The 27,294-nt window shown below is 46.7% G+C and overlaps 1 protein-coding gene across 2 annotated transcripts in view; it reads left to right on the top strand.

Moving 5' to 3' along the window:
* RNF38 (ring finger protein 38) overlaps window positions 1–27,294 on the top strand; it is a 153,701-nt gene that overhangs the window by 91,644 nt on the left and 34,763 nt on the right. For both annotated transcript variants that reach the window (XM_054986254.1, XM_054986255.1), the window contains exons 3-6: window positions 1,522–1,715; window positions 6,429–6,636; window positions 21,441–21,608; window positions 22,927–23,097. In XM_054986254.1, coding sequence (XP_054842229.1) covers window positions 1,522–1,715; window positions 6,429–6,636; window positions 21,441–21,608; window positions 22,927–23,097 — 741 coding nt within the window. The remainder of the gene's footprint in view (window positions 1–1,521; window positions 1,716–6,428; window positions 6,637–21,440; window positions 21,609–22,926; window positions 23,098–27,294) is intronic.

Below are 27,294 nucleotides of genomic sequence, written 5' to 3'. Positions count from 1 at the left end.
TCCCAACTTCACCCATTTTAGGCCTATTTAGAATTAACTGGAAGACTTGCAAAGTTTCATATTGATGCAATATCTAAAATAAAAACACTTGAACTTGTATGTGTATGATTTTTAAATAAGGCTCGGAAAATACTTCTGTACTTTAAAAACATTTTTGTGCTTAGAAGGCATTCATCCTCTCCTGTCCACCCCGAAAATACCATTGAAATTCATGTAGGAAAATCTTTGAAATCGCTGTTCCCAAATACTTAGAAACTGCTTTACCATGTTCATCCAGATGTGGTTGTGCATTTTATGTTAGTGTCTTGAGCATACAAGTAAAAAATCTATTAAAAACGTGTGGTGATTAGAACTTGACTGTTATTCTCTTGCTGTATATACAAATGGTGTGTAACCCCCACCAATTTTTGGGTAAGAAAAAATCTGTACAGTCTATGTAATGATTGTGTGTGTGTGTGTGTGTGTGTGTGTGTGTGTTTCTTTAAATGCTTGGTGTGATACAGATGAAGAGGGGTGAAAGAGTGAGACGATTGGTTGATGACTGAGAGAGTGGGCGGAGTTGAGAAGTGTGACTGGTGTGAAATCTAATTGGACAGTAGCAGTACTCTCGGGGCGGAGTGAACTGCAGTTTTTAGTTACTGAGTGGAGAGAAAAGATTCATTCTGCTTTCTGGTTTAGACAGGCAAGCTGTGTACACCCTGAGGGTGTCTATGCATTCCTGAGAGAAATACTGATTCTGCGTTAGACAGACTGTGTGCGCGCCTGAGGGAAAGTCCATGGGAACATGGCTTTTTTCACCAGTTCCCATCTATCAGTTATTTTAGTCCACTATTCCTTTTCAGCGCCATCTTAAAATCTCTTGAGAATGGCAACAGCTTCCTCTTGGTGGCCACGAGAACACCACCATTTTTAGTTTAACCCTAATATGTATGATACTCAGTTCCGTTTTCAGAAGCAGCACTGACTTTACAGCGATCTACCAACTAATGAATGAACGTCATTGTTGGTTGTATGTTTTCTGAAGACTGTAAATATTGTATGAACAAAAAAATTAAATGTAAGTGATATCACAGAGCTAACTTAGCAGAACATAACTTGGGTGCGGTATAAATCGCACATCTAGCGGATATTGATTGCACAAGTTTGAACTCCCGACTGCAGCTTCTGTCATTCACAAACCTAGAGCCTGTTGACATAAAATTTGTGCTTATCTAATCATATTTCAGATAGCCTTATTCACTCTAATAAACATTTCTAAATTTGTCTTGTTTTTTCTTCCTTATAAACATTTCCCCCAATTCTGGGGAAAACAACTTTCTTGTCCAGCTTTAGTTTTCTCTGTAGAAGAAAGCCATAGGGAATGTAGATAATAAGCGGCAATGAAAAACTTAGATGTTCAGTATTTTTGATTTGTTGTTCTTCGGAAATGTGTATTGTCGAGTTTGCATCTTCTTGCTGAAATGGCAGTTGTAGTAAATGCTGTGATATTGATCATTCGTGGATTTGTATCCTTTGTTACAGAGTGAAGACAGCCCAAGTCCCAAGAGACAGCGCCTTTCTCATTCAGTCTTTGATTACGCAGCAGCCTCACCAGCCCCATCGCCCCCAATGCGACCATGGGAGATGACATCAAACAGGCAGCCTCCTTCAGCTCGATCGAGCCAACATCACTTCTCAGGGGAACGATGCAACACACCTGCGCGCAACAGGAGAAGGTAAGCATTTGGTACGGTTTGTTTGACAAATCTTCCTGACCAACTTTTGCAGCAACATAATCTACGAGGCCATAGATTTTCAGAATACTTTCTGAGCTTTCAAATTTATTTATGTATTTATTTATTTATTCAATTTATATACCGCCCATCCCAGGGGCTCTGGGCGGTGAACAGTTAAAATTGATAAAAACAAAAACTAAAATCAATATACAAATAATAAAACAAATTAACAAGGTGCAGTGGTGGGGAGAACCTTCCCCACCCCAAAGGTGGGAGGCCGACATGGCACCGCCCCCTTCAATCACCAAACGCCTGGCGGAACAGCTCTGTCTTACAGGCCCGGCGGAACGATAATATGTCCCGCTGGGCCCGGGTTTCCATTGACAGAGCGTTCCACCAGGCTGGGGCCAGGACTGAAAAAGCCCTGGCCCTGGTTGAAGCGAGGTGGGCTTCCTTAGGGCCGGGGACCACAAGTAAATATTTATTCGCTGATCGGAGCGATCTCCGGGGAACGTACAGGGAGAGGCGGTCCCGAAGATATGCCGGTCCCAACCCACTCAGGGCTTTAAAGGTAAGAACCAACACTTTGAACCTGATTCGGAATTCAACTGGAAGCCAGTGCAGCTGGCGCAGGACAGGTGTGATGTGTGACTGGTAAGGTATACCAGTCAGGACCCGTGCCGCCGCATTCTGGACCAGTTTCCGGATCAGGCCCAGGGGTAGCCCAGCGTAGAGTGAGTTACAGTAATCTAGCCTGGAGGTGACCGTTGCATGGATCACTGTAGCCAGGTCCTGGGGCGTAAGGTAGGGGGCAAGTTGCCTGATCTGACGAAGATGGAAAAATGCAGACTTGGCAACCGCCGTGACCTGGGCCTCCATCGATAGGGAGGCATCCAGGAACACACCCAGACTCTTTACCACTGGCAAAGTTGCCAGTGGTGTCCCATCCAGGGCAGGGAGCTGGATCCCAACATCTGGCAGCCCCCGTCCCAGCTGCAGGACCTCCGTCTTCACTGGGTTCAATTTCAGTCTGCTCTGTTTCAACCATGCCGTCACAGCCTCCAAAGCTCTGGCCAGATTGTCTGGGGCCGTGTCTGGCCGGCCGTCCATCAACAGAAAAAGTTGGGTGTCATCCGCGTATTGATGACAACCCAGCCCAAACCTCCGCACCAACTGGGCGAGGGGGCGCATATAGATGTTAAATAACATTGGGAAGAGTATTGCCCCTTGGGGAACCCCGCACACCAAAGGGTGACGGGCCGATAGATCTCCCCCGAGCGCCACCCTCTGTCCCCGACCCTGGAGAAAGGAGACCAGCCACTGTAAGACTGTCCCCCTAATCCCCACGTCGGCAAGGCGGCTGGCCAACAAATCATAGTCAACCGTGTCAAACGCTGCTGTGAGATCAAGTAACACAAGCAGCGCTGACCCGCCTCGATCCAGATGCCTGCGAAGGTCGTCTGTGAGGGCAACCAAGGCTGTCTCCGTCCCATGGCCAGGACGGAAGCCAGACTGGAATGGGTCCAGGACTAGAGCATCATTCAGGAATTCCTGCAGTTGTACCGCCAAATGTATTGTTACTAGAGTTAACAAAATTGTTACTGGGCATATAGTAGCGCGTGGTTGTTCCTTTCAAACAGGAGTGCATTTCTAGTTCATTGGAAGTCCTTGAGGAATTTTGCCAGGAATGTAGCATCTTGTATCAGTCATTAAATTGTAAGCATCACATAAAATGGGTTATTCTCTATTTTGCACAGGTGAAAATGTTTAAATAAAATAAAAAATGGATTTTTATTTACAATTTTATCTCAACTTTCTCAGAGGTTTTCAGGGCAGAGTACAAGCAATCCCTCCCTTCCCCTCATTTTATCTTTGCAATGACTTTGTAAGGTCAGCTAGATTGAGAGATGGGGGTTTACTCCAGTCCCTCCCATTGAGCTTCATGCTGAGATCATCTGCAGGAAAAGCCCCTTAAGGCAAACCGGGAGGGGGGGTTCATGTAAGTCACTGATGCAGTGAATGGGAACTGAAGAATCATTGTGGTTTAAAATTGCACTCTGTATTAGGGAAACCAGAAGCAGATGCAGAGTCTTGACAACCTCTGTCTTTCTCTTTTTTGGAAATGCAGCATATTTTTGGCCTTTGTGACTGTAGAGATGAGACAGAAAACATCCTGGCAGTATTTGCTATACAGACTGAGGAAGCAGAATGTTCTCTGTGGGGCTCAGATAATGGAGGGCAAGGGCTTTTTCATCCTGCATTGAGCTTTCCCCCTTTCACATTTGTGTCGCATCCTTTCTCCAAGGTGCTTAACACAACATATATAGCAGGGGTGGCCACACTTGCTTAATGCAAGAGCCACACAGAATAAACCTGAGATGTTTGAGAGCCACAAGACATGATGCATTGAAGTGACTTCAGAGGAAGAGGCGGGTTTGGTGGAGTGCCCTGAAATGACATCACAGGAAGAGGTGGGGTTTTGGCACAGTATGCTGGGAGTGACATCATCAGAAGGGGTGGAGCTTGGGAAGGACTGCCACCTAACCTTTGACCTGGAAGTGACATCACAAAAAGTGATGTTATCCTTGCAAGGCACCACCTCTAGAGTATTCTGGCTAAAGACTCCAGGTTTTTTTACGTTGGAATTGGCAACCCTAATGTTTTATTGAAAATAGGAAATACATGGAAAGAAAGAAGGAAGGAAAAAAGGAAAGGGAGGGAGGGAAAGACATGGAAAGATGGAAAGGAAGAAAAAGACAGACATGGAAAGAAGGAAGGAAAAGACAAAAAAGAAAGAAGATATGGAAAGAAGGAAGGATAAAAAAGGAAAGAAAGATAAGGAAAGAAGGCATGGAAAGAAGGAAGGAAAGGAAGGCATAGAAAGATATGGAAAGAAGTAAAGAGGAAGGAAGAAGGGAAGGGAAAGAAGGAAAGAAATACACGAAAGGAAGGAAGACATGGGAAGATATGGAAAGATATTAAAAGAAGTAAAGAGAAAGGAAGGGAAAGATTTTGAAAGGTATGAAAAGATATGGAAAGAAGAGGAAGGAAGGAAAGAAAGAAGGGAAGGGAAGGAAGGAAGATATGGAAAGGGAAGGAAGGGAGGAAGATATGGAAAGGTATGGAAATATATGGAAGGAAGGAAGGAAGGAAAGAGAAAGGAAGAAAGAGGAAGGAAAGAAAAAGAAAGATGGAAAGAAGAAAGAAATGGAAAGAAGGAAAGAGAAAGGAAGGAAGGAAGGAAGGAGGGAAGAAAGAAAAATCAAGGAAGGAAGGATCACAAAAGCAGAGCCACACAATCTTAAAGCAAGCACATGTTCTCTGAAGCAAACACATTCCCTGTTCCTCCATCTCAGCTGTCCTGCACACACTTATGGGTGCGCCACTCCTCCGTGCAACTAACGAGGCTTCCACCCATGCAAAAGCCCCCCGGCGCAGGCTGTGCTTCATGCCATGAGCGGCTCTCAGCAGCTGCGCACTTCCCTTCTCGGGAGTAAGCCGGAAAGCAGGAAGTCCCGGGCCACCTCTGCCTTGGCGCTTCCTCATCGCGTCTTCACTCCTCTCTTTCCCCTTCCCCCCAACTGCCATTCCCGGGTGCTCGCTGAGAGCGCGGGGCCGGCAAAACTCAGTGCCTGCAGAGGAGTGCCCAGCAAGGCGAGGAGGTGTGGGCTGTCCTCAGCCCTGGCCCGCCCCTTCGTTGCTCCAGCGTTGGGAAAGGGGAAGCACGCTGGGTGCATAGATCGGGTGAGCGGCTGGTCGGCTCTGCCCCTTAAAGGAGCCTGGGGGAGGAGTGAACTTGCAAGCCTCCGGGAGCCGCCAAATAAGACTTGAAGAGCCGCATGCGGCTCGCGAGCCGCCATTTGGCCACCCCTGATATATAGGGATTATCTGTTTTATCAATGTAACAATCATGTGAGGAAGGTTAGATTTAAAAATAATGACTGGGCCAACACTTCATGGCATTGAAACCCAGATCTCATCAGTCTAAGGCCAGCATGCTTTCCCCTGTACCTCTCTGATTCACTGGATCCTTTAACGTCCTTCTAGGGCTTATTCACTTGACAGCCTGAGCCTTTAGCGACTGTACTTTTTGACCTCCCTAGGCAAACGTCCCCCTGTGTTGCCATGGGTTCAACAGTTACATGTTCTGGAGCATCACTCTAGTGTGCTGTGACCTTTTGATCCTCTGGTGATGAGAAAGTCAGCCTACAATGCCCCAAAGCAATGGCTACCACAGACTTCAAAGGTCATGTGAATAAGCCTTGAGGTTTGGAACTCCTCTATCCTAAATGATGGATTCTCTAAGAACCCAGATTTTTGCAGTGTGAAAATAAAGTGACCAGATTTATGTTGTAGTTACTTAAAGTTTACCAGGTGGCAGCAATAGTTGCTGGGATTGCCTGTTGTCTTTGGCCTACATGTTAAGTTCAGCTTTCTTTTCACTGTTACGGCTGTGCAGAAGTCATTGGACATATGGTAAGTTTTATATGTCTGGGGTGACTATGGGGTGGAAAGTACAGATGGTTTGCATATCCAAGCTGCATTACAGCTTCTTAACAGTTACCATCTAACATTCAGTCTGCATCGCAAGACAGGAATATAAATATGTGCAGGGCTTTTTTTGAACTGCAGACATTTAGGAAGGAAAAGTACATTTCTAATCTATCAGAAGTTTCCATGTTTCTAAAACTCTGTCTAATTGATTATTTCCAGCCCTCCTGTTAGACGCCAGAGAGCAAGAAATCGATTGCCTCGACATAATTCCATCAGTCAAGATGAAAACTACCATCTCCCCTATGGACAGCAACAAGCAATAGAAGAACCGCGAGCCTTCCACCCACCGAATGTATCACCACGTATGTTGCACCCAGCCGCTCATCCACCACAGCAGAATGCAGTGATGGTTGACATTCATGAGCAGGTATGAGAAATAGGAAAAGCATAAAACAGTGTCTGAAGCTTCTGGTAGATGAGGCAAACTTTTCCTGATTAAGAATTGGAGGTTTGCTTCAAACCGGAATGATTTGCTTTTCAGATGTATAAGAGCAGTAACTGGCTGCTTACCTCAAAGAAAGTATACTTCATTGTCAGTCTTCTGTGCATTCACCTCCACCAACCGGAGGATTTGTAGCTAATTTTTTACCACTAGAGGGCACTCAACACCTCCTGGAGCACAGGCGCGGCTGTTTTCCTGCCGAAACAGCCTCTATCCAGGAGGCGCGGCACCCCCTGCCCCCAGTTCCTCTTTTGCCACTGCTGAGAGAGGTTTGGTAGCTGGTGCTACCAAACCTCTCTCTAAGATGGCAAAAATGGATGGGCACTCACTTTGCCTTCTTTGTTTGGGTGAGGGGCATAATGATCAGGCTTGCAAGATCTGCCGGGTTTTCACCCTGAAGGCGAGGGCAGAGTGGTCTTCCTGTTTAAAGGCAGCACTCTGGAAGAAAGCCATGGCCATCGAAAGCCCAAAGCCTAAGGCCACGGAAGCCCCAGCCAAAAGTTCTGCGGGACAGTCTGTTCCGAACCTGACCCCCAATCATCTCAATTTGAGCTTACTTGGATCTGAATGCCATCGCGAGAGCCATCAGGTCAACCCGACTCAGGTCAGAACTGTAAGCGACCGTCGGAGCCGAGATCACCCGCACGCTTGGATCCACAGGCAGCCTGAAGCCATTGTTCAATGTTGGCAGACTTGTTTAATGCCCTCGATGCCTACTCTGGCACAGGCTCAAGCCTTGACCCCAGCATCTGATCCGATCACCTCGGAACCACCGAGGAAGAAGGCTATAACTAAGCACTGCTCTTGTAAAATGTCGAGCAGGGTGGCACCGGTGCGGAACTGACAACCTTCAGATCTGGGGGTCGTGCAACCCCTGAGAACCCCCTCACCGAGGTCCAGGTCATTCTCCATTACATCCTCGATGAAGGAAGGAGATCTCGAGGGACAAGTCGTGTGGACGACTCGGTCACCACTCTCGTTCTTCAAGAGGCTCCTCCAGTGGGCGCTCCTCAAGATTCTGTCCAGACATAGACCTTGGAGAGCCTTTTCACGCAGAGTCCGTGTTCTCCTATGGATCCTTCTATGAACCACCAAGGCAATCCCACTCTATTCTGGAGTCTGCTATAAACTATCAGCTCTGAGATGCGGAACCTGATGATTCTGAGAATGAGACAGGGCCCTTCAGATCCATCCCTCGACGAGAACTTGGGGAATTCTGGTGAGCATTCTCCTACTGAGGACTTCAGGTCCTATACTGAATTGCTCCAGCATATGGCCAAGGTGCTGGAGATTGACATTACATCTTTGGACACCAAACCTAAGGACAAGATTCTGCAGTACCTGTACTCTGGATTTGCAGCCAACGTAACCTTCCCTGTGATCAAGGGGTTCATGGACCTCATCACCTCCCTGTGTTAGAAGCCTGCCTCTAACCCGCCGTTGGCTAAGAAGGTAGAGGCACTTTATAAGACAAAGGACGATTTGTGTCCTTTCCTTTCTGTGCATCCCCCTCCTTCGTCGTTGGTGACTGAGGAGATGCAGTCCTGCCAAAGACAAGGATCACACTCCATACCTTCGGACAAGGAGGGGAGGAAGCTGGACGCTATTGGGAGGAAGATTTACGTGTCGGCTGCCCTGGCCATCAAAATATCTAACTACGCCACAATGATGGCGGCCTACCAGATCTTCCTGTGGGGAAGGCAGCGGCCTTCCACAACAGGCTTCCCAAAGATCTCAAAAACCACTGGCCAAAGTGATAAGGGAGGAAGCCTTGTGGCTAGCAAGACGCCAAATGAATGCTGGCAGGATCACAGCTGACTCAGCAACTGGGCACTGACCTCGACGATTGTCCTCCGAAGACACGCCTGGCTTCGGTCTACAGCATTATCGGTTGACACCAGGAATAGAGTGGAAGACCTCCCTTTCGAGGGAAAGTCCCTCTTTTCGGAGAAGACCAATGAGTACCTTTCACAGAAAAGAAAGGATAGGTTGACAGCCAGGTCCTATGGTGTCCTCCCGCCAATGCAGCAGAGCTCTGGGAAGTCGCAGTATAGGCAGCAGCCTTATTACAGGGGCAGGTCCTATTGTTACCATCCTTATCCTGCCTACACATATCCACAAAATCGTCCCTACCAAGCAAGACAAGGGGGCTCTTCCAAGAGGAAGTACAGATACAGGGCCCAATTGGGCTCCCAGCCCAAACCTGCCAAGGATCAGCAGCAGAATGTGCCAAAGCAGTAATGATTAGATCGGGACTCTGAGCCAGTTTTTGGAGACAGGCTGAAACCTGTCGAACTTTTTCCTGGTGGAAAAGAAAGATGGAGGTTTCAGACCCATCCTAGATTTGAGACAATTAAATGAGTTTATAGAGATGCAGAAATCTAGGATGACCACGCTAAGTGTGGTGCTGACCCTGCTACCCCCAAATGTGTGGTTCGCAGTGATTGGTCTAAAGGATGCGTATTTCCACATTGCCTTCCATCCCTCCCACAGGAGGTATCTGCGTTTTGTGTGCGTGGGTAACATTTTTTAGTACCACGTACTTCCCTTTGGACTCTCTACAGCCCCTGGGGTTTTCACCAAGTGTGTAGTGGTAGTAGTTGCCCACCTTAGGACATTGGGCTGTTTTATCTATCCATACTTAGATGTTTGGTTGATCTCCGCTATGTTGGAGGAGGATTTACAGAGGCAGGTGTCATTGACACTAACTACATGTTCAGAATTGGGACTGATCATCAACCACAAGAAGTCTAGGTTCATGCCGGCTAGACGAGTCCAGTTTATAGGCCAGTCCTAGATGCCTCCCTAAATAAGGCCTTTTTGCCTGTGGAGTGGTTGTTGAAGATCAAGGGTGGGCACCTTTTTCCATATATGGTGGCTATGTAAAAAAGTGAAGCAGTATTGGAAAGGGATACATGAATTGCTGCAAGAGGTCCTAGAAATGAATATACCCTTCAAACCGGAAATGCACCTACTAAATATAATGCCGGAGGAGCTAAATAGAGAAAATAGATATTTGATAATCCGTATAATAACAGCAGCAAGAATAGTATATTCCAGATATTGGAAAAATACAGATATACCAACAAAAGAAGAATTGATAGAGAAAATCTTAGAGACGGCAGAACTGGACACACTGACAGAATTAATAAAAGAAAAAAAACAAACATGATGGGAAACAAAAATGAACCCCGCTCTATAGATAGGTTGAATGGAAGTATAACATAGGGACATAACTGTATGTTTTATTGAGAGAATATATATTCAGAATAAGCAAATGTCCATAGATAATCCAAAGGCTGAGAGAAGCTTTGGCTGTACACAGAACTCTTGTTGAGAATGATGTGCTAAGGTCAGTAACAGTATATCAAGCCCTCCAAATCCCCCCCCCCTTTGCTAGCCCAGCTAAGATAGAATGTGAAAGTAACGACGCCAAGGTCGCTGCGGCCGGCCATTCTTGATAAGACTGTCTTGGGAATCCAGCTGCTCTTGGGAACCTGCAGACAAAAACAAATACTGGAAATTTACAGTGGGGGGAGGAAAGCAAGATGGAAGTGCTGTGGGTCACAGCCCCAACATTGAGTCTAATGGCCTCTACCACAGCGGTCATACCCATAACTAGACTACACATGAGGGAGCTCCAACTCTGGTTTATATCTGCATTCAAAGTGCCAGTTCACAGCCAAGAGAGAAAATTTAGTATCCCTGGATAGGTTCTTCAGGGCTTGAGCTGGTGGCTAGTCGACGATAATTTAATGCAAGGGTCCCCTTTTGGCTCTCCACAGATAGATATCACTGTTACCACAGATGCATCTACTGCAGGGTTGGGCGCACACTGTGGAATGTTGAAGGCCCATGGTATGTGGTTTGGGGATGAACTTTCTCTGCACATTAATGTGTTAGAGTTGCAAGCAATACGTTTTGCCTTAATGTCTTTTGCAGATATGGTCATGGGCAAAAGGGTATAGGTGCTGACGGACAACAGCACAGCTATGTTCTACGTGAACAAGCAAGGGGGGACAACGTCCCGACGCCTTTGCCTGGAGGCCATGGCCCTCTGGGAGTAGGCCATAGAACATGGCGTACATATTAATGCAGTTCGCATACCGGGCACAGACAACTTGCGCACGGACAGACTGAGCAGGGTGGGTTCAAACTCCCACGAGTGGTCTGTAAGATCCCGGTACATCAGACCTATCTTTGCAGAATGGGGCTCACCGGGCGTAGATTTGTTCACAACCAGGGCAAACAGGAAGGCCCCTCTGTTCTGTTCCAGAAGGGGTGCGGATCCAGGCTCCCTGGGCGACGCTTTCCAGATTACATGGACTGGACACCTGTTTTATGTGTTCCCACCCATCCCGCTAGTGTCCACGATGGTGAGCAAAATGCAGGCGGATGGAACGTCGGCCATAATAGTGACACCTTTTGGCCCAGGCAACCTTGGTTCTATCACCTGTACCAAATGACGAACCAAATCTTCTGGCACCTGCCCAGGGAGCCAGATGTGATCCTATGCCACGGAGCGCGTCACCATGCGCTAGACAAACTCAGACTGACGGTGTGGCTGCTGAAGCAGTAGGGCGCTTGTTGACTGGGGTGGCGGAGGTGATCCTGAATGCCAAAAGACTCTCCGCGAGGAAGTCCTATGATTATAAATGGGAGAAGGCTACGGCCTGGGTAATGCAGAGAGAGACTGACCCTTTCACCTGTCCTTTAGCCCTGATTCTAGAGTTCCTACTGGAGTTGAAGAATACAGGACTTTGTGTCCTCTATTAAGGTCTATCTGGCTGTAATCTCAGGCCTACTGAAAGGCCTACTTAATCTTTCCCCCCCCTACTGTCAGAACTGTGGCTAGATAATGTCCTTACTCCAGACTAGCTTCTGCAATCAGACAAAAGCCCGTTGTTTTCAAAAGTTTACTGAAGAAAGAAAGCATTACAGTCCACGAGCCTGAATACAATATTCAGGATGGTACATGTGAATTGTTACCAATGACAGGCAAAGCATAAGGTACAAAGTAACAGATCTCAGCAGGCCCAACCTCCCCCCATAGTTCTCAAAACAATCCCTTTGAAGCTTGGAAAGCGAAAGTCCTTCGAGGCTGGAACAGCGGTAGCCAAAACATTCCTCTTCTGGAGATAGCTGCGTGGGAACGTACTGGCACCTGGGAAGAAAGCACTCATGATACTGAAAGGATTAAAATGGAGTCTCTTTGGTAATAGTATACCTGAACGTAGCATATCATATTCTGAACATGACATTCTGCCCCCTCTAAGATGCCCCCCCAGGTCTATAGGGATAACGTTTATGGAATGCCCTCACTAGTCTAGGAGCATGTACATGCACAGAGCTCACCCAGTCATCAAACCCAGAGTCAAAGTCTTTCCATCGAATGAGGTAAAAGAGCTGGTTTCGTTTTATTTTAGAGTCCAAAATTTGCTGCACTTCGTAATGGGTCTGATCATCAATTAGAGTTGGAATAGGAGGGGCACGGGTGTGCCATTGGTTTGCTGGAGGAGCTCTTTTCAGCAAGCTGATATGGAAAGTATCATGAACGTAGCGTAGATTTTTTGGTAAATCTAGGGCAACAGTCACTTTGTTTATTACTTTACGAACAGGAAAAGGTCCTAAATATTTCAGAGCTAATTTGCGGCTGGTTTGGGTTACTTTTAGATTCTTTGTGGAGAGATAGACAAGATCACCAGGTTGTAATTCCCATTCAGCCGCACGGTGGCGGTCGGCGTATTTTTTGTAGTCCTGTTTGGCTTTGTCGAGGTGTTTTTTAATTTGATTCCATTGTTGACCTGCTTCCCCCCACCATTCTGTGACGTCTCGGGATGCTGTAGGAGGAGGAGGGAGCGCATCAAACGGGAAGGGTTTGAAGTGGAAGCCATAGACGACTTTGAAAGGAGTCTCCCCTGTGGAGGTGTGCACACTGTTATTGTAGGAGAATTCTGCCATTGGGAGTAAATCGACCCAGTTGTCTTGCTGGAAATTAATATAACAACGGAGGAATTGTTCTAGTATTTGATTAGTTTTTTCTGACTGTCCGTCGGTTTGCGGATGATGGCTTGAACTCAAACCTTGTTCAATTCCCAGCATTTGCAAAAGCTCCCGCCAGAAGTTGGCAACGAATTGTCCGCCGCGATCCGAAATCACCTTTGACGGAAATGAATGTATTTTTACAATGTGCTTTAAAAAGATATCAGCTAGTTTTCTAGCGGAAGGTATAGTGGTGCAAGGTATAAAATGAGCTTGCTTGGAGAATAAATCCACTACGACCAAAATACAGTTGTGCCCCTTGGAGGGGGGCAAATCAGTAATAAAATCCATAGATATTATTTCCCACGGTCTGCTTGGCATTTCTAAAGGCTGCAATAATCCTGGTGGTTTGCCTTTGTGGGATTTGGCACTGAGACAAATGGGGCAGGACGCTACATATTGGGAAATGTCTTTGCGCATGCCTGGCCACCAAAATTGGCGTTGCACTAAATGAAGCGTTTTTAAGTACCCGTAGTGGCCTGCCGTTGGGGCATCGTGACAGCGTTGTAGAACTTCTTTCCTTAAACTTTTGGGTACATAGAAGCGGTCTCCCCAAAGCCATTCCCCTTGATCGGATTGTTGCAGTTTGTCTTTGGGCACGTCCCCCCCCCTCCTTTTCCACTTCAGCTTTCAGTATTTGTCTCCACCCCTGATCGGGTTGAGGGGATTGGGTTGTGCGGCTGCGTGTGGTTACCACACCCCCTAGTTGCGTAGGCGAAAAGACGGTGTCAATTGTCTCCTCCCTTTTGCTTTTGTGCTGGGGCATGCGTGATAGAGCATCGGCCAGAAAGTTAGTTTTGCCTGGTAAAAAGTTTAACGTGAAATTGAATTTGGAAAAGTATTCCGCCCACCGCAGCTGCTTGGCATTTAGTCGGCGGGGGCTGCGTAGGGCCTCTAAATTCTTATGGTCCGTCCAAACCTCGAAAGGATGACGGGCTCCTTCTAACCAATGTCTCCAGGTGGTGAGAGCTGCTTTTACAGCAAAAGCCTCCTTTTCCCAAACATTCCAATTCCTTTCTGCTTCAGAAAATTTTCTGGAAAGGAAGGCACAGGGCTTGAGCTTCCCGTCCTCCCCCCGTTGCAACAATACGCCTCCAATTGCGGTGTCGCTGGCGTCGACCTGCACTACAAAGGGGCGATTTTCATCAGGGTGTTGTAGGACGGGTTCTGAAATAAACTGTGTTTTAAGGTGGTTGAATGCTGCTTGGCATTCCGGTGTCTAAGGCAATTTTGCACTCGGTTTTTTGGCTTGGTCCCCCTTGTCTTTGGTTTTTAACAGTTCGGTTAGGGGGAGTGTGATTTGAGCAAAGTTTGCAATGAATTCTCTATAAAAGTTGGCAAAGCCCAAAAAGGATTGTAGTTCTTTGCGGGTAGCGGGGGTTTGCCAATTTTGTACTGCTTGTATTTTGCCTGGGTCCATTTTCAAGCCCTCTTGAGAGATGCAGTAGCCTAAGTAAGTGAGTTCTGTTTTGTGGAACTCACATTTAGACAGCTTGATGGGCAGTTTGTTACACATTAGGGTGGTTAAGACCTTTTTTACAAGTTCCACGTGTTCCTCTTCGGTTTCCGAATAGATTAAAACATAATCTAGGTACACCACCACGCCTTTGTATAAAAATTCATGCAGTACTTCATTGATCATGGACATGAAAACCGAGGGGGCCCCAGCCAGGCCAAATGGCATAACTAAGTATTCATACTGCCGAGGGGCGTGTTAAAAGCGGTTTTCCATTCGTCCCCTGCTCTGATACAAACATGGAAGTAAGCATCTTTTAAGTCCAATTTCGTAAAGATCTTACCTTGAGCCACGACGTTGAGTAGATCTCTGATGAGCGGGATGGGGTAGGCGTTGCTGGAAGATACAGCGTTAAGTCCCCGAAAGTTTGTGCACAGTCTTAAGCCCCCGTCCTTCTTTTTGACGAAGAGCACTGGCGCAGCATGCGGACTGTTGGCAGGTCGAATAAATCCTCTTTGAAGATCGGTGTCGATGAACTTGCGGAGTTCTTCCCTTTCGTTAGGGCTCATGGGATATAGGCGACCCTTGGGCAGGGAGGCACCTGGTAAAATTTCCACGGCACAGTCTGTCCTCCTATGAGGAGGTAAAGTATTAGCTTCTTCTTCTGTGAAAGCTTGGGTGTAAGCTCTGTATTGCTTGGGTATTTGGTTGATTTCTTCCTGGGTGAGGAGAGCTGGCTCAGTGATGGTAGGGTTGTTACCCCAATTTTGATTCCAACGATGACTTTTGCAAGCCTCATGGGTGAACGTGATGCTTCCCTCTGCCCAGTTGATGTAGGGGTTGTGATCGCATAACCATCGGCTTCCCAGGATCAAGGGGTATTTGGCAGTGGCACTAATAACGAATGATCTTATTTCCCAATGTTGTCCCATGCCGGTTATGACCGGGGTGGTTTCGGTAGTGACTGGATTCATGTTAGTGCCATCCATTTGCTCAAAGATGACAGGCGTTTCCAATTCTTTGATAGGAAGTACTAATCCATTTACTAGGGCTGGTGCAATAATGTCTCTAGAACAGCCCGAGTCTATCAGAGCTTGCACATGGATGTGCATTTTCCTGTCTGGGTTTACTAAGGTTACCGGTATGAAGAGTATGGACCCTTGGGGTCTGTTCGAAATAGGAACTGACTGAGGTTTGATCTGCCGTTTGGGTCCTTTTACGACAGATCCATTTCGTTTCCCGAAGTGGGACTCTCTGGATTTTCCTCCCCGGTTAGAGCGGTTGGATCATATTCCATAACTTCTTCCAGCTCTAACCCTCTTTCGGGAGGATTTCTCCGTGGGGCTCCTCTGCCTCTCGCTGTTCGAGGGGCTGGTGTTGGGCGCGGTGGCGCTTGGTAGGCTGTGGGGGCTGGACGTCGTAGCTGGAGCGGAGGTCTTTGCACAGGCCGGTATGGGCATTGCGCCGCAAAATGACCACTTTGGCCACACTGCAGGCACAACCCTTGTTGCCATCTAGCATCTCTCGCTCTGCGAGTAGCATATCCAGCACCTCTGCCTCCTCTGACAAGAACCGAGGAACGCCTTTGTCCCGTCTGTTGCTGTTGTTCCGCTAACCGGACTTCTAGCATGCGGTTTTCAACTTCACATGTTAATTGGATCCATCCCAATAGAGTGGGTGGATTATCTTGCATAAGGGCTCTATCCAATAGCTTGGGATTTAAGCCCTGTTTGAACAAAATTATCTTGGTCGATTCTTCACACCTTGGGCATTTGGCGGCCAGTTGTCGGAATTTCGTAACATAGTCTCTAGCCGACATACTGCCTTGCCTAATAGACTGTAATTCAGTCCGAGCTCTAGTTTCTTCTAAAGGGTCTTCATATTGGGCTCGGAGTGCGTCGACAAGCCCTTGCAGAGTGTTTAGTTTGTGGGCACCAATATCATAAAGTCCTACATACCAGTCTGCCGCTTTGCCTTGGAGTCTCGATCCCAGGTGTTCGATCTGACTGGCCTCACTTCCGAAAAGGTGTCCCCATCGATTAAAGAATTGTACCGCTTGTACAAGGAAAAATCCCAACTTGGATGGGTCTCCATCAAAAGTAGCTTCCAATTTCACCCAGCCCATGGGGAGTTCTTGCCTGGGAGCTGGTGCTGGCGTCGGGTAAATGTCGAGCGGGGCGAGTGATAAAGGAGGCTGTCGCGGTGTTGGTGGTAGTGGCAGCGGAGGTTGCTGAGGATAAGGTTGAGGTTGTTGTGGAGGAGGCCCTCCCGGGATCGGATGGGGAGGCCCTCTAGGTATGGGTTGTAGCGGCGCTGGCCGTAACAGTGCTGGCTGGACTGGCGGTGTGCCTCGAGGTGCCGGCAATCTGGGTGCTGGTAACAGAGGAGCGGGAATCGGTCCTTGGGGTGCCGGTTGTAACGGGGATGGGTGAGGAGGAATAGGCTGCAGAGGTAACGGAGTTCCTCCGGGAATTGGCTGACTTGGTGTTAGGGTCCCTCTCGGTCCCGGCATTTGGTGTGGCCGGGGAGTAGTACCTCTACCAATCGTGCTTGTCCCCGGTATGATTCGCGGCGTACCCCCTCTCGGTAAAACTGGTGGCTCACTCTCTTGGGTCGTGGGTAGAGGCGCTACAGGGGAAGCGGGCCTCACGGGACGTTCCGGTTCCCCACCTCCTCCGCCGCTTCCGTTGTCTGTTGGTATGATCGGTTCTTCGGGGCAGGGGTTTTCTGGACGGGGCCCTTCCCCATTATCAGGCTCAGGATCTCCAGGTTGTCGCGGCCACGGCTGGATTGGGCCCTCAGGACACGGGTCTTCTGGACAGGGTCTTTCCCCGGTATCAGACTCGGAATCTCCAGTTTCGGGCAGCTGTTGCGGCCACGGTTGGATAGGGCCCTCGGGGCGGGGCACAAGGCTTTGTAAGGTAGACAAACTTTGACTGTTGTCTGGTAGACCAGCTGGCGGTTCTCAGCCACTGTCCCCCACCACGAGTACAGATAGTAGGTGGACGGCGTGGGCTAAACTCTCCTCCATGCTTGCTAGTCTGGTCTCCAAAACTTGCACTCTGTCTGGGTTTTCCCCCTCCTGTTCCGTGTACCCAGTAGCCTGCGAGGTTGGCACATATTCTGCATGTGGTCTCGTGGCTTTCGATTGTTGCCAAGGCAGGGTTTCTTCCATGCTTTGTTCTTCTTGGGATCTTGCAGCTAAGATCCCTTTCGCCGAACCAGTGACTGCTGAAATCCCAGAGTCAATTGCAATCGTCCTGCTTTGAAGTTGCACCCACTGGTGCTCACTTACATCCGGTTGCCCCGACCACGGGGTGACTTCGGAATAATCCCAGCTTAGGACACCGCGGCGGGACGTCTCCCACTCCGTTTGCTCGGTTGTCCTGTTCCAGTAGAGCCACGGTTGGCTGCTGGCGTGCTCGGGTATTGACTCCAAACTGTGCCGACTATCCATCTGTGATTGCGTGAACATCGTACTGGCCCTCCGTTCCCTCGTCTCCCTTGGTCTCGCGCCCCACTGCGTCGGGGTGGGTACGGAAAACAGTGGTTCGGCTGTAGCTCTGGGCCGGTTATCTGCACTGCTGGGAGCAAGGGTGTAGAGCGTAGTAACAGAGGAGCCGTTTCCTCTTGGTACAGGTCCTTGAGGTTCCAATCCTTGAGAGCCGGGGGAGACATACGGGTCAAACAAAGGATCCCTGAGCGGGACAGCTTTGGAGTCCGTTTGATCCGGCTTAGGCATTGGAAAAATGGGATTGGTAACAAAATGTCAGAACTGTGGCTAGATAATGTCCTTACTCCAGACTACCTTCTGCAATCAGACAAAAGCCCGTTGTTTTCAAAAGTTTACTGAAGAAAGAAAGCATTATAGTCCACGAGCCTGAATACAATATTCAGGATGGTACATGTGAATTGTTACCAACGACAGGCAAAGCTTAAGGTACAAAGTAACAGATCTCAGCAGGCCCAACCTCCCCCCATAGTTCTCAAAACAATCCCTTTGAAGCTTGGAAAGCGAAAGTCCTTCGAGGCTGGAACAGCGGTAGCCAAAACATTCCTCTTCTGGAGACTTGGGAGAATAGTACCACAATGGTCTTTACAGCTGGTGCTATCTAAGTTGCTTTCTTGCCTGTTTGAACCGATGGCGACCTGCCACCTTAGAGAACTCTCCATGAAGGTGGTGACCTTGGTCGCAGTGACATCAGCTAGGAGGGTCAGTGAGTTAGCGGCTTTATCGGTGGACCAACCTTTCCTTAAGATTCATAATGAGGTGGTCCTGAGGCCTAGGCTGGATTTTTTGCCTAAAGTGTTGTCATGTTTTCATGCGACACAAGAATTGCTGCTCCCAGTGTTTTTTCCTAACCCTGGGGGTGAGGCAGAGAGAGCACTCCATAGCCTGGATGTCAGGAGAGCTATCCTTTTCTGCTTAGACCGTACCAAGGCCTTCTGTATAGATAGGCAACTGTTTGTTTGCTATGCGGGCCTGCAAAAAGGGAAGAGAGCGAGTGCTCAAACTGTTGCACGGTGGGTTGTGCAGGCTGTCAGGCTCTGTTACAGGTATGCCAACTTACCTTGTCCTTTGGGAGTCCATGCACATTCCATGAGGTCGCAGGCGACGTCGACAGCCTTCCTGAGAGGAGTCCTGCTGTTGGACATCTGCAGGTCAGCGACTTGGTCGTTGGAGGACACCTTCATGAGGCATTATGCCCTGGACGTCCTCGACAGATGAGAGACAACAGTGGGCACGGCTGTGCTGCAATCCATTTTTCGCTGAAGAGTGGACTCCACCACCCAGGTGAGAAGCTTGAGAATCTCCCATGTGGGAATGCACAGAAGACTGACAATGAAAACAGGGTTGCACTTACCTGTAACTGTTGTTCATTGAGGTCCTCTGTGCAGGCACACATGCCCTGCCTGCTGACGCTCTTCCTGTTGAGGAGTGTGTCAGCAAGAGGAGCTGGGGCAGAGGGCGCTGCGCCTCCCGGATGGAGGCTGTTTCGGCAGGAAAACAGCCGCACCTGTGCTCTGGGAGGCATTGAGCGCCCTCTAATGGTAAAAAATCAGCTACAAATCCTCCGGTTGGTAGGCCTGCGCAAATGCAGTCAGTCCCATGTGTGCCTGCACAGAAGACCTCAATGAACAACAGTTACAGGTAAGTGCAACCTTGTTTTCTTACAGTGTAAATGGTGGTTCTGTGTGCCACCTCTGACATCAAGATTCAAGTCCAGTAGCACTTTAAAGACCAACCAGATTTTCAGGGTATAAGCTTTTGAGCTCTCTAAAGGTATCTAAAGAAGGGAGCTTTGACTCTCAAAAGCTTATTCTCTGAAAATCTGGTTGGTCTTTAAAGTGCTATTGGACTTGAATGTTGCTGTTCTATTGCAGACCAACACCTAAAATTATCCTCTGAAATCAAATAACTCTCTGCAGTGGAAATAGTTGTCTGATAGTGGTGCAAAAATGTGACAGAACAGTCTGCTTCTAGCAGAGGGTGGTTGGAAGGAACTTGAATAATTTCTCTGTGCATGGATACATATGAACTTAATGAAGCTGCCTTATACCAAGTAAGACCGCTGGATCAGACACTGATTTAGCCAAAGCTTTCTGTCATCATATGTCTTAAAAGGTGAGTCTCAGTATTGTGTATCCTAACAGTGGTTCTCCAGGGTCTGTGGAGCAAGGAGTTTTGGGGCAATTCACATGGAACCATTTAACTACCGATGTCTGGAATGGAACCTGAGGCCTTCGGCATGCAAAGCAGGTGCTCTGTCCCTGAGCCGTGGCCCCTCCCCTCCCCTCCCGGCTGTGCTGTGCCCAACTTATTTGTCCCAGCTCAGAAGCAGCTCTTGGCAGCACACTAGTGTGTCCAAAGACACAGGCTGAGAACTTAGTGAAGGAGCAAAATCTCTCTCTAGCTGAGAAATTGTGAAGTGCGTTGCTTGTTTTGGTAAGGCTAATTCTTTTAGTGCGTTAAAGTTGTAGTGTATGCACCTCTGTAACAAAGGTATACTCAAATATTTAAAGGTATTTTAACTATTTAATATGCGTGTTGAATAGTAAAAAAGACCAGTCACTGGCCTTGACCTAACTGCATATTTTTAGCTAAAAGTCCGTTCATCATGGGAGTTCTTAGATTGGAAATGAAAGTTTGACGGTTGGTTTGCAGACTTAGAACCAGCACCATCAGATGGAAACTGCCACCTCCACTTGCTCGCCTTGTAGTCGGATGAGGGCACATTTACTTGTGTCAAGTATTTTTGCCTGGCTTTCCATTATTAATGTCCCATGCTAAAACCAGAAATGAAATAATGCAAAGAAGGCAACTGTTAAAAACTGGAAAATAGCAGTAAAACGTTCATAGCCAAGAAGAATCATTGAAATGAGCCTTGTTGAGGTTTGCCGAATGTGCTGTATGGAGGATGTCCTTGCAAGTCCTTTGGAAGCTCTAGTGAATACAGGGTGCTACATACTGCGTTGCTGATGATGAACTGCCAGGAACTTCTTGTATTGTGTTGTGGAACTGCGGTAGCCACTTACTGTCTTTTAGGCACAGTTCAAGGTGATGAACTTTGACCTTCAGCGCTTAAGCAGTTTGAACCCTAGGTTCTTTGGAGGCAGTCACCACCTGTACCTTTTTCATCACAAGTGTTTGACCTTGATACTCAGGTTTTACTGAAGTCCCATAAGAATTCTCGGGGTTTACTCAAAAGGTGGTGGTGTATGACAATTTTGTATCTGTTTACTTGAAATCGATTACATTTTATATAACTCACACAAAACGTAAGTTAACACATTGTTTTTTTTCTCTGATCCTGCATGATCAGGAAAAAATTCAAATAAAAAATGAGTAATGCCTGGTGCATGCAGTTCATCAATAGAATCCTGTTGACTTAAAATATCTTAATGTGTTTTGAGGAGTGGTTTTGGAAATCAGTCTCCTGGGCTTCAGAATGTGTAGCTGAGCACCCAGGTAAGGAGGATATGCATCCTCCTAAGGCCTTGCTTCCTCTTAAGGGCTCGATTAAGAGTAGTTGTGTGTTCTTTTGCAGCTAACCCTATTACCTTTCAGCAAACAAATGCAGTGAATTAAGGAAACTTAAGCTGCAGGCCTTGTTTAATTGAACAATCTTTCTTTCAGTTGAGGTGATATCTGACAGACTACATGCTGTAAAAAATCAGCAGCTTTCTGAGATCACAAACTGCTAACAGCTCCTTGTGCTTCTTTTCACAGATCCACCAGGGGACAGTCCCAGTGTCATACACAGTGACCACAGTGGCACCACATGGTATTCCACTTTGCACAGGCCAGCACATACCAGCTTGCAACACACAGCAAGTCCCAGGGTGTTCTGTGGTTTTTAGTGGACAACATCTCCCTGTGTGCAGTGTGCCTCCCCCAGTAAGTAGTTCCGTAGACTTAATTCTGAAGGCAAATAATTAAACTGGTGTGAGACATTGCAAAGTCAGAATGTCAGAGAGAATGTATTGAAGCCCTAATTCTGTGCACGTTTACTTGGAAGTCAGTCCCACATAGTTCAACGGAAGGAAGTGTGAATATGATTGCAGCCAATAGGAGAACGCTTCATTGGGGGCTGAAGTCTTGTGTATTGTTAATTCAAAGGAGAATCTTTATGGCTTGGAATTTATGCAACATGCATGTGGGAGTGGAGTTTCCTGCCCTCTTTTTCCAAGTCCCAAGTCTCCAAAAGGCTGATGCTGGATGTTGTAGAACTTGTGTGGATGAATAAACAGGGATGGCAGAGAGGGGGCAGGGTAATACTGTCCAGCTCCTCCTCACTGCAGCCCCTCTCCCATCCCTGTGGCTTTGTCCACGTAAGTCCCCTAATGTTCAGTGTTTTGGAAGTCTTAGGGAAAAGGGGAAGATGGAAAAATTACATACACATGCAGCTTTATATACATATTCCATAGAATCTAAACCTTTTTTCTCCATACGTAGTTTAAGTATTAACTTTCTAAAGTGGAATACTTTTGATTTTGAAGATATATCTGATTCATCTTTATTACAATTTTAGAGCCCTGGGACTGGGGGATGATTTTTACCAATAATGACCAGCTGATATTTTGAATCCTAACCAGAACGTCTATTATGTATTTAAGACAATATGGTTAGGACTTCCCTAAGATTATCCTGTCTGTTGTGGTTTCTGTATATGGAGTGCAGACATGCACAGACATTTTAATTAAAATTAACATATTGCACAGCATTTTGATGATTGAAATAGTCATGAAGGACATGAGCATAAGACATGTACATAATGAGTATTCCTGCAAAAACCCATCACCACCATAGAAATTGGGGGAGTTGTGGAATAAGATCTTATAACAGTAGTTGATAGTCGATCAGTGTTGGAGGAAATTCCCCCTTCTCCAAGCTTTGTAACTTGTAATTTAAGATGCATGGATTGAATGTGCCAAGCTGGACATAAACTACCTTAAATGATACCTCGGACTAAGAGAAAAAGCCTGCCGCTACGATGATGTAATTCTGTGTGCTGTTCTTAAAAATAAAATTGCCATTCTGCAGCCTGTACAAGTTTACAAGCATACCTTTCTCTATTGTGCTTCTTCTAACCATGCGTGAGGTGCAGTTTCTTCTGTGCAGAACAGTACTCACACTGTAAATTATGCTTTGTTTTATTCTGATGGCCTTTATAAACGTGTTATGAAGTGTTAGCGTGAATGTTTTTCTTTTGCAGATGCTTCAGGCCTGTTCTGTTCAACACCTACCAGTTCCATATGCGGCTTTCCCACCCCTTATTTCTAGCGATCCGTTCCTTTTGCATCCTCCACATCTCTCCCCGCATCATGCTCCGCACCTGCCACCTCCCGGTCAATTTGTTCCCTTCCAAACACAACAATCGCGGTCGGTAGGTAGCTTAATTTTTTAAAAAAAATATTCTATTTTTCTTCTGATAGTTGGGTCTGGAACACTGGGTTTAAGAGTGCATACGTTGATTGTCTGGAAGAGGAACTTAGCCTGTTCACCTCAAACTCTTGTGGGCTTTGCCAGTGAGGGTGGAATTTTCTGCATAAGCATCTGTGATCTGCACAGTCTGATTTCAGAGTGTGAAAACCTTAATAGCTTCAATTCACAATCCTGCTTGAAAAAGAAAAGAAAAATTAAGTGGATAATACTGCAGTGGTTTTGTGAAGATGATACTGCATTATACGTGTGTTGAAAGAATTTTTTTATAGTAGGTTAATCTCTCTGGCAGATGGATCCAGAAGAGGAGACACCAGAGCTGGCAGAAATCGCTCTGGAGGGGACAGATTCTCTCACAGCCCTCCGTCGGCTCTGGGTCTCCACTTCCAGAGCCTCTGCCCTGCCAAGGTTCAGTTAATTCAAAGTTTTAAGCAGTGAGAGTGGCAGGGCAAAGGCTCTAGAAGGGGAGACTGTCCGGTATATCACAGGCAGCGGAGAGCTGTGAGAGTATCCGTCCCCTTCATAGCGATCTCCGCTGGCTCTGTCTTTCAAAACTACACTTCCCAGCTAACATTGCGTCTCCTGACACTTGATGAACATGTGCTCAGGCATCTCATGTAGAGAGACTCAAAAGACCACAGGCTCTAATGCACAGGTATGCGCCAAAGGCCGAGAACCTATAGGCTCGCGCACCCAAGCTATAAATATTTGCAGCATTAGGCTTATATGGGTATCACTCTGCTGCACCTGCAAATATGGAATCTTAAGTGCTTCTGAAAGGTGTTTGAGCACTTGATTTGATAGGACTAGATAGAAGACAATGTGGTAGAACATACTGTGACTCAAACTGCTTAAACTAAGCAAGTCTTAGATTGAGGCGTGCCTGGCAGTTGCTCCTATGTGAGTTGCTCCTCTCTGTGCTTCCTGACAAGCAGGCTATGGTAGAATGAATGAACGATGGTGGCAGAATGTATTCTGAGGCAGCCCATGCTTCAGCGGTAGATAATGTGAATGCTGAGGCAGGCATAAGAATATAATGTAAAAGCAGCTGTGCCGAGTCAGGCATACAGTCCGCCTAGCCCAGCGTCCTGTTTCATTCAGTGGCCAACTAAGCAGGGGACCAAGGCCAAAGCATCCCCTGGTTGTCCTCCACCCGTGTGGTATTCAGAGGATTGCTGCCTCTGAACATGGAGGCTCCATTTAGTCGGTTTGGCTAATAGCCATGGATGGACTTATCCTCCATGGATCTAATTCCCTTTTTGAGCAGCAACTCTAACAGTGAATTCCATAAGGGAAGTATTCTTAGAGTGTCGAGTAGTTCCTGTTGTACAGATAAAATCACTATAAGGTTTGATTTCTCTGTTTCTGAATTTAGGAGTGGAGCCTGAAGGATATACATCTTCTGTGCTCATGCATACTGCAAAATTCAAGCTACAAATAAGAAGATTTCAGTACCTAATAATAATAATAATAATAGCAATAACAGCAACAACATTTGATTTATATACTACCCTTCAAGTCAACTTAACACCCACTCAGAGGGGCTTACAAAGTTACAAAGTCCTAATGCAGTCAGGGCTGGACAATTGAAAGCCACCAGGAAGCTGTGGCACTTTGTCATTTTGTTGTGGCATCTAGTATTTTCAGCAATGATTTTATTATGTCTCTTGGCAATCGTCATTGGAAGTACAAAGTTTGTCATTTTACATCAGAATGTTTTGTTGGATGCATGTGCAAGAAGTCCTTGTCGTTTATGCAGAAACTTGTTTTTTATACCATTCGGTGATGGTGGATAAATTCATACCATACCATTCGGTGATGGTGGATAAATTCATTTCTTAAGTAGTTGATTTCTTTATTGGGTCCAGTATTCAATTAAATGCAGTTTCTTAACCCCATTACTACTTTTATAAAGTGGGGAGTTTAGTTTAGGTTTAGAGATTAGCTTTTTGTAGTGGTTCTGATAGCCAAGGCTATCTCATACATATTTATACACTATAACAATTTTGTCATAGTTTTTAATAGAATTTTGAGGAACTGGGAACAGTTTAGGATTAGGTTTTCTGGTAGCAAAAATTAGAACATACTGTCATTAAAATATAAAACCCTGAAGGCCCTAAAATGAGTCTGGTTCTTAAATTTTGGGACTGGCTCGTAGAGCCGAAGAAATTTGTCAGGGGTACAATAAGAAACACCAAGGTGTCAGCATTAAAGGATATAGATACTGGGAGTGGGAAATATATACTGCATAGTATTGGGTATGAGGGAAATCACAATAATGAGAACACAGTATTTATGTTGAAATACCTGATTTACATTTTGAAAAACTATATATGTTCGTCTTCGTGGCTTCTGTGAAGGCACACATTGGGAGTGCGCGCATGCAAGCCAGTCACAGAGAAGATCTCCAGCGCTTTCTGGAAGACTTGGAGCACCCTCTCCTCCCGTTGGTGCTTTCCCACCAAAGACATGACATGACCAGGAGGAAGGGACTATTCCCTTTTTCTTTTTGCCGCCAGAAAGAGAGGATCTCCGTTGCTGTTTTCTGCATTTCCCTCACCTCATCCTTGAGGCTGAGGAGAATTATTTCTCTTAAAAGTTTTTGTGAGGGGAGCTCCTGGTATCACAATTCAGGGAGTCCCCAACCCAAGACTCTGGGTCTTTATTAAAGCAAGGCAGCAAATATTGGCAAAAGTGTAGGAGCCTTTACTTTCCTGGGTTTCTTTTCTAGGGCCTTATGGGGGTGAGGCTCAGCTGCCTCCTTCCTAAATTGCCCTTTCCCCTACTTTTACTGTGTACTGCAAATAAAAAATGCCTGCAAGTAGAGCACTAAATGTTCACTATGGTGTGGTGGTTAGGGTGTTGGATTAGGATCTGGAATATACCTAGGATCTATCTCACAGGGTTGTTGTGAGGAGAATAATGTAAGCCCATTGAGGAAATAAATAAATAAACAAATCTATCTCAGTTGGGAACATGTTGGGATAGGACATTCCTCTCTGATGGGCTCTTTTTTCATTTTTGGAGTTACTCATTTGTGGAACATAAAATGGCACCTCCACTTGCAGCCTCTTCATTCTGTTGCATACGTTGCCCAAACCTTACTGTTTTTTAAAAGCAGAAACCCAGAAGGCAAAAGTATATTTTCGAAATGTGTCCCCTGCCCCCTTCATAACGTTTCACAATATTAATGGTCCAGTGCTCTGGCTGGGATTCTCTACCAGGAGTTGGCTTTTTTGTGGACAAAATCGAGAGGGTGCAGAGGAGAGCGACGAGGATGATCAGGGGTCTGGAGACTGAGCCCTATGAGGAAAGGCTGAGGGCCTTGGGAATGTTTAGTTTGGAGAAGAGGAGGTTGAGGGGGGACATGATTGCTCTCTTTAACTATTTGAAAGGCTGTCATTTGGAGGAGGGCAAGGAGCTGTTCCAGTTGGCAGGAGAGGGTAGGACGCGAAGCAATGGGCTAAAACTACATGCACAAAGGTACCGGCTGGATATTAGGAAGAACTTTTTCACGGTCAGAGTAGATCAAAAGTGGAATCAGCTGCCTAGGGAGGTGGTGAGCTCCCCCTCACTGGCAGTTTTCAAGATGAGGCTGGATGAATACTTGTCAGAGATGCTTTAGGCTGATTCTGCATTGGGCAGGGGGTTGGACTAGATGGACTGTATGGCCCCTTCCAACTCTGTGATTCTGTGATTCAGCCCTCATGTCTTATAATACTATCATTATGCGTTAGTCATTCTGGCTTCAAGAGAGACCTGACAGTATCCGCACACTACCCTTCCTTTGTGGGTGGATAGAGGCTATCAACCCCTTGAGTGCATGACTGTTTGATGCCCTTTACTTAGCATGAGTCTCCTCACCAGAGTGCTGTTTTTCCCTTGCTGCATTCCTGCTTGTACTTTGGCGGGGCCACTTCTAGAGCGCCCCCCCCCCCCCCCGCTTCTTTAGAAGCACCTCTGGTGAATGCATCTGTTGGGAAAGTGACCCTCCATAGTCTCTTACTTTTTGAGAGCTTCACACCGACCTCCTTCAGTAACTGAACTTGCTACTCTTCCAACGTGGGAGTGCGCAGAAGCCATGAAGATGAAAACAGGGTGCAGTTACTCGTAACTGTTGTTCGGGTGATCTGTGCAGGCA

Source organism: Eublepharis macularius, chromosome 8 (assembly GCF_028583425.1).
Source record: "Eublepharis macularius isolate TG4126 chromosome 8, MPM_Emac_v1.0, whole genome shotgun sequence".
NCBI lineage: Eukaryota > Metazoa > Chordata > Lepidosauria > Squamata > Eublepharidae > Eublepharis > Eublepharis macularius.
This window is presented reverse-complemented; position numbering and strand designations above follow the sequence as displayed.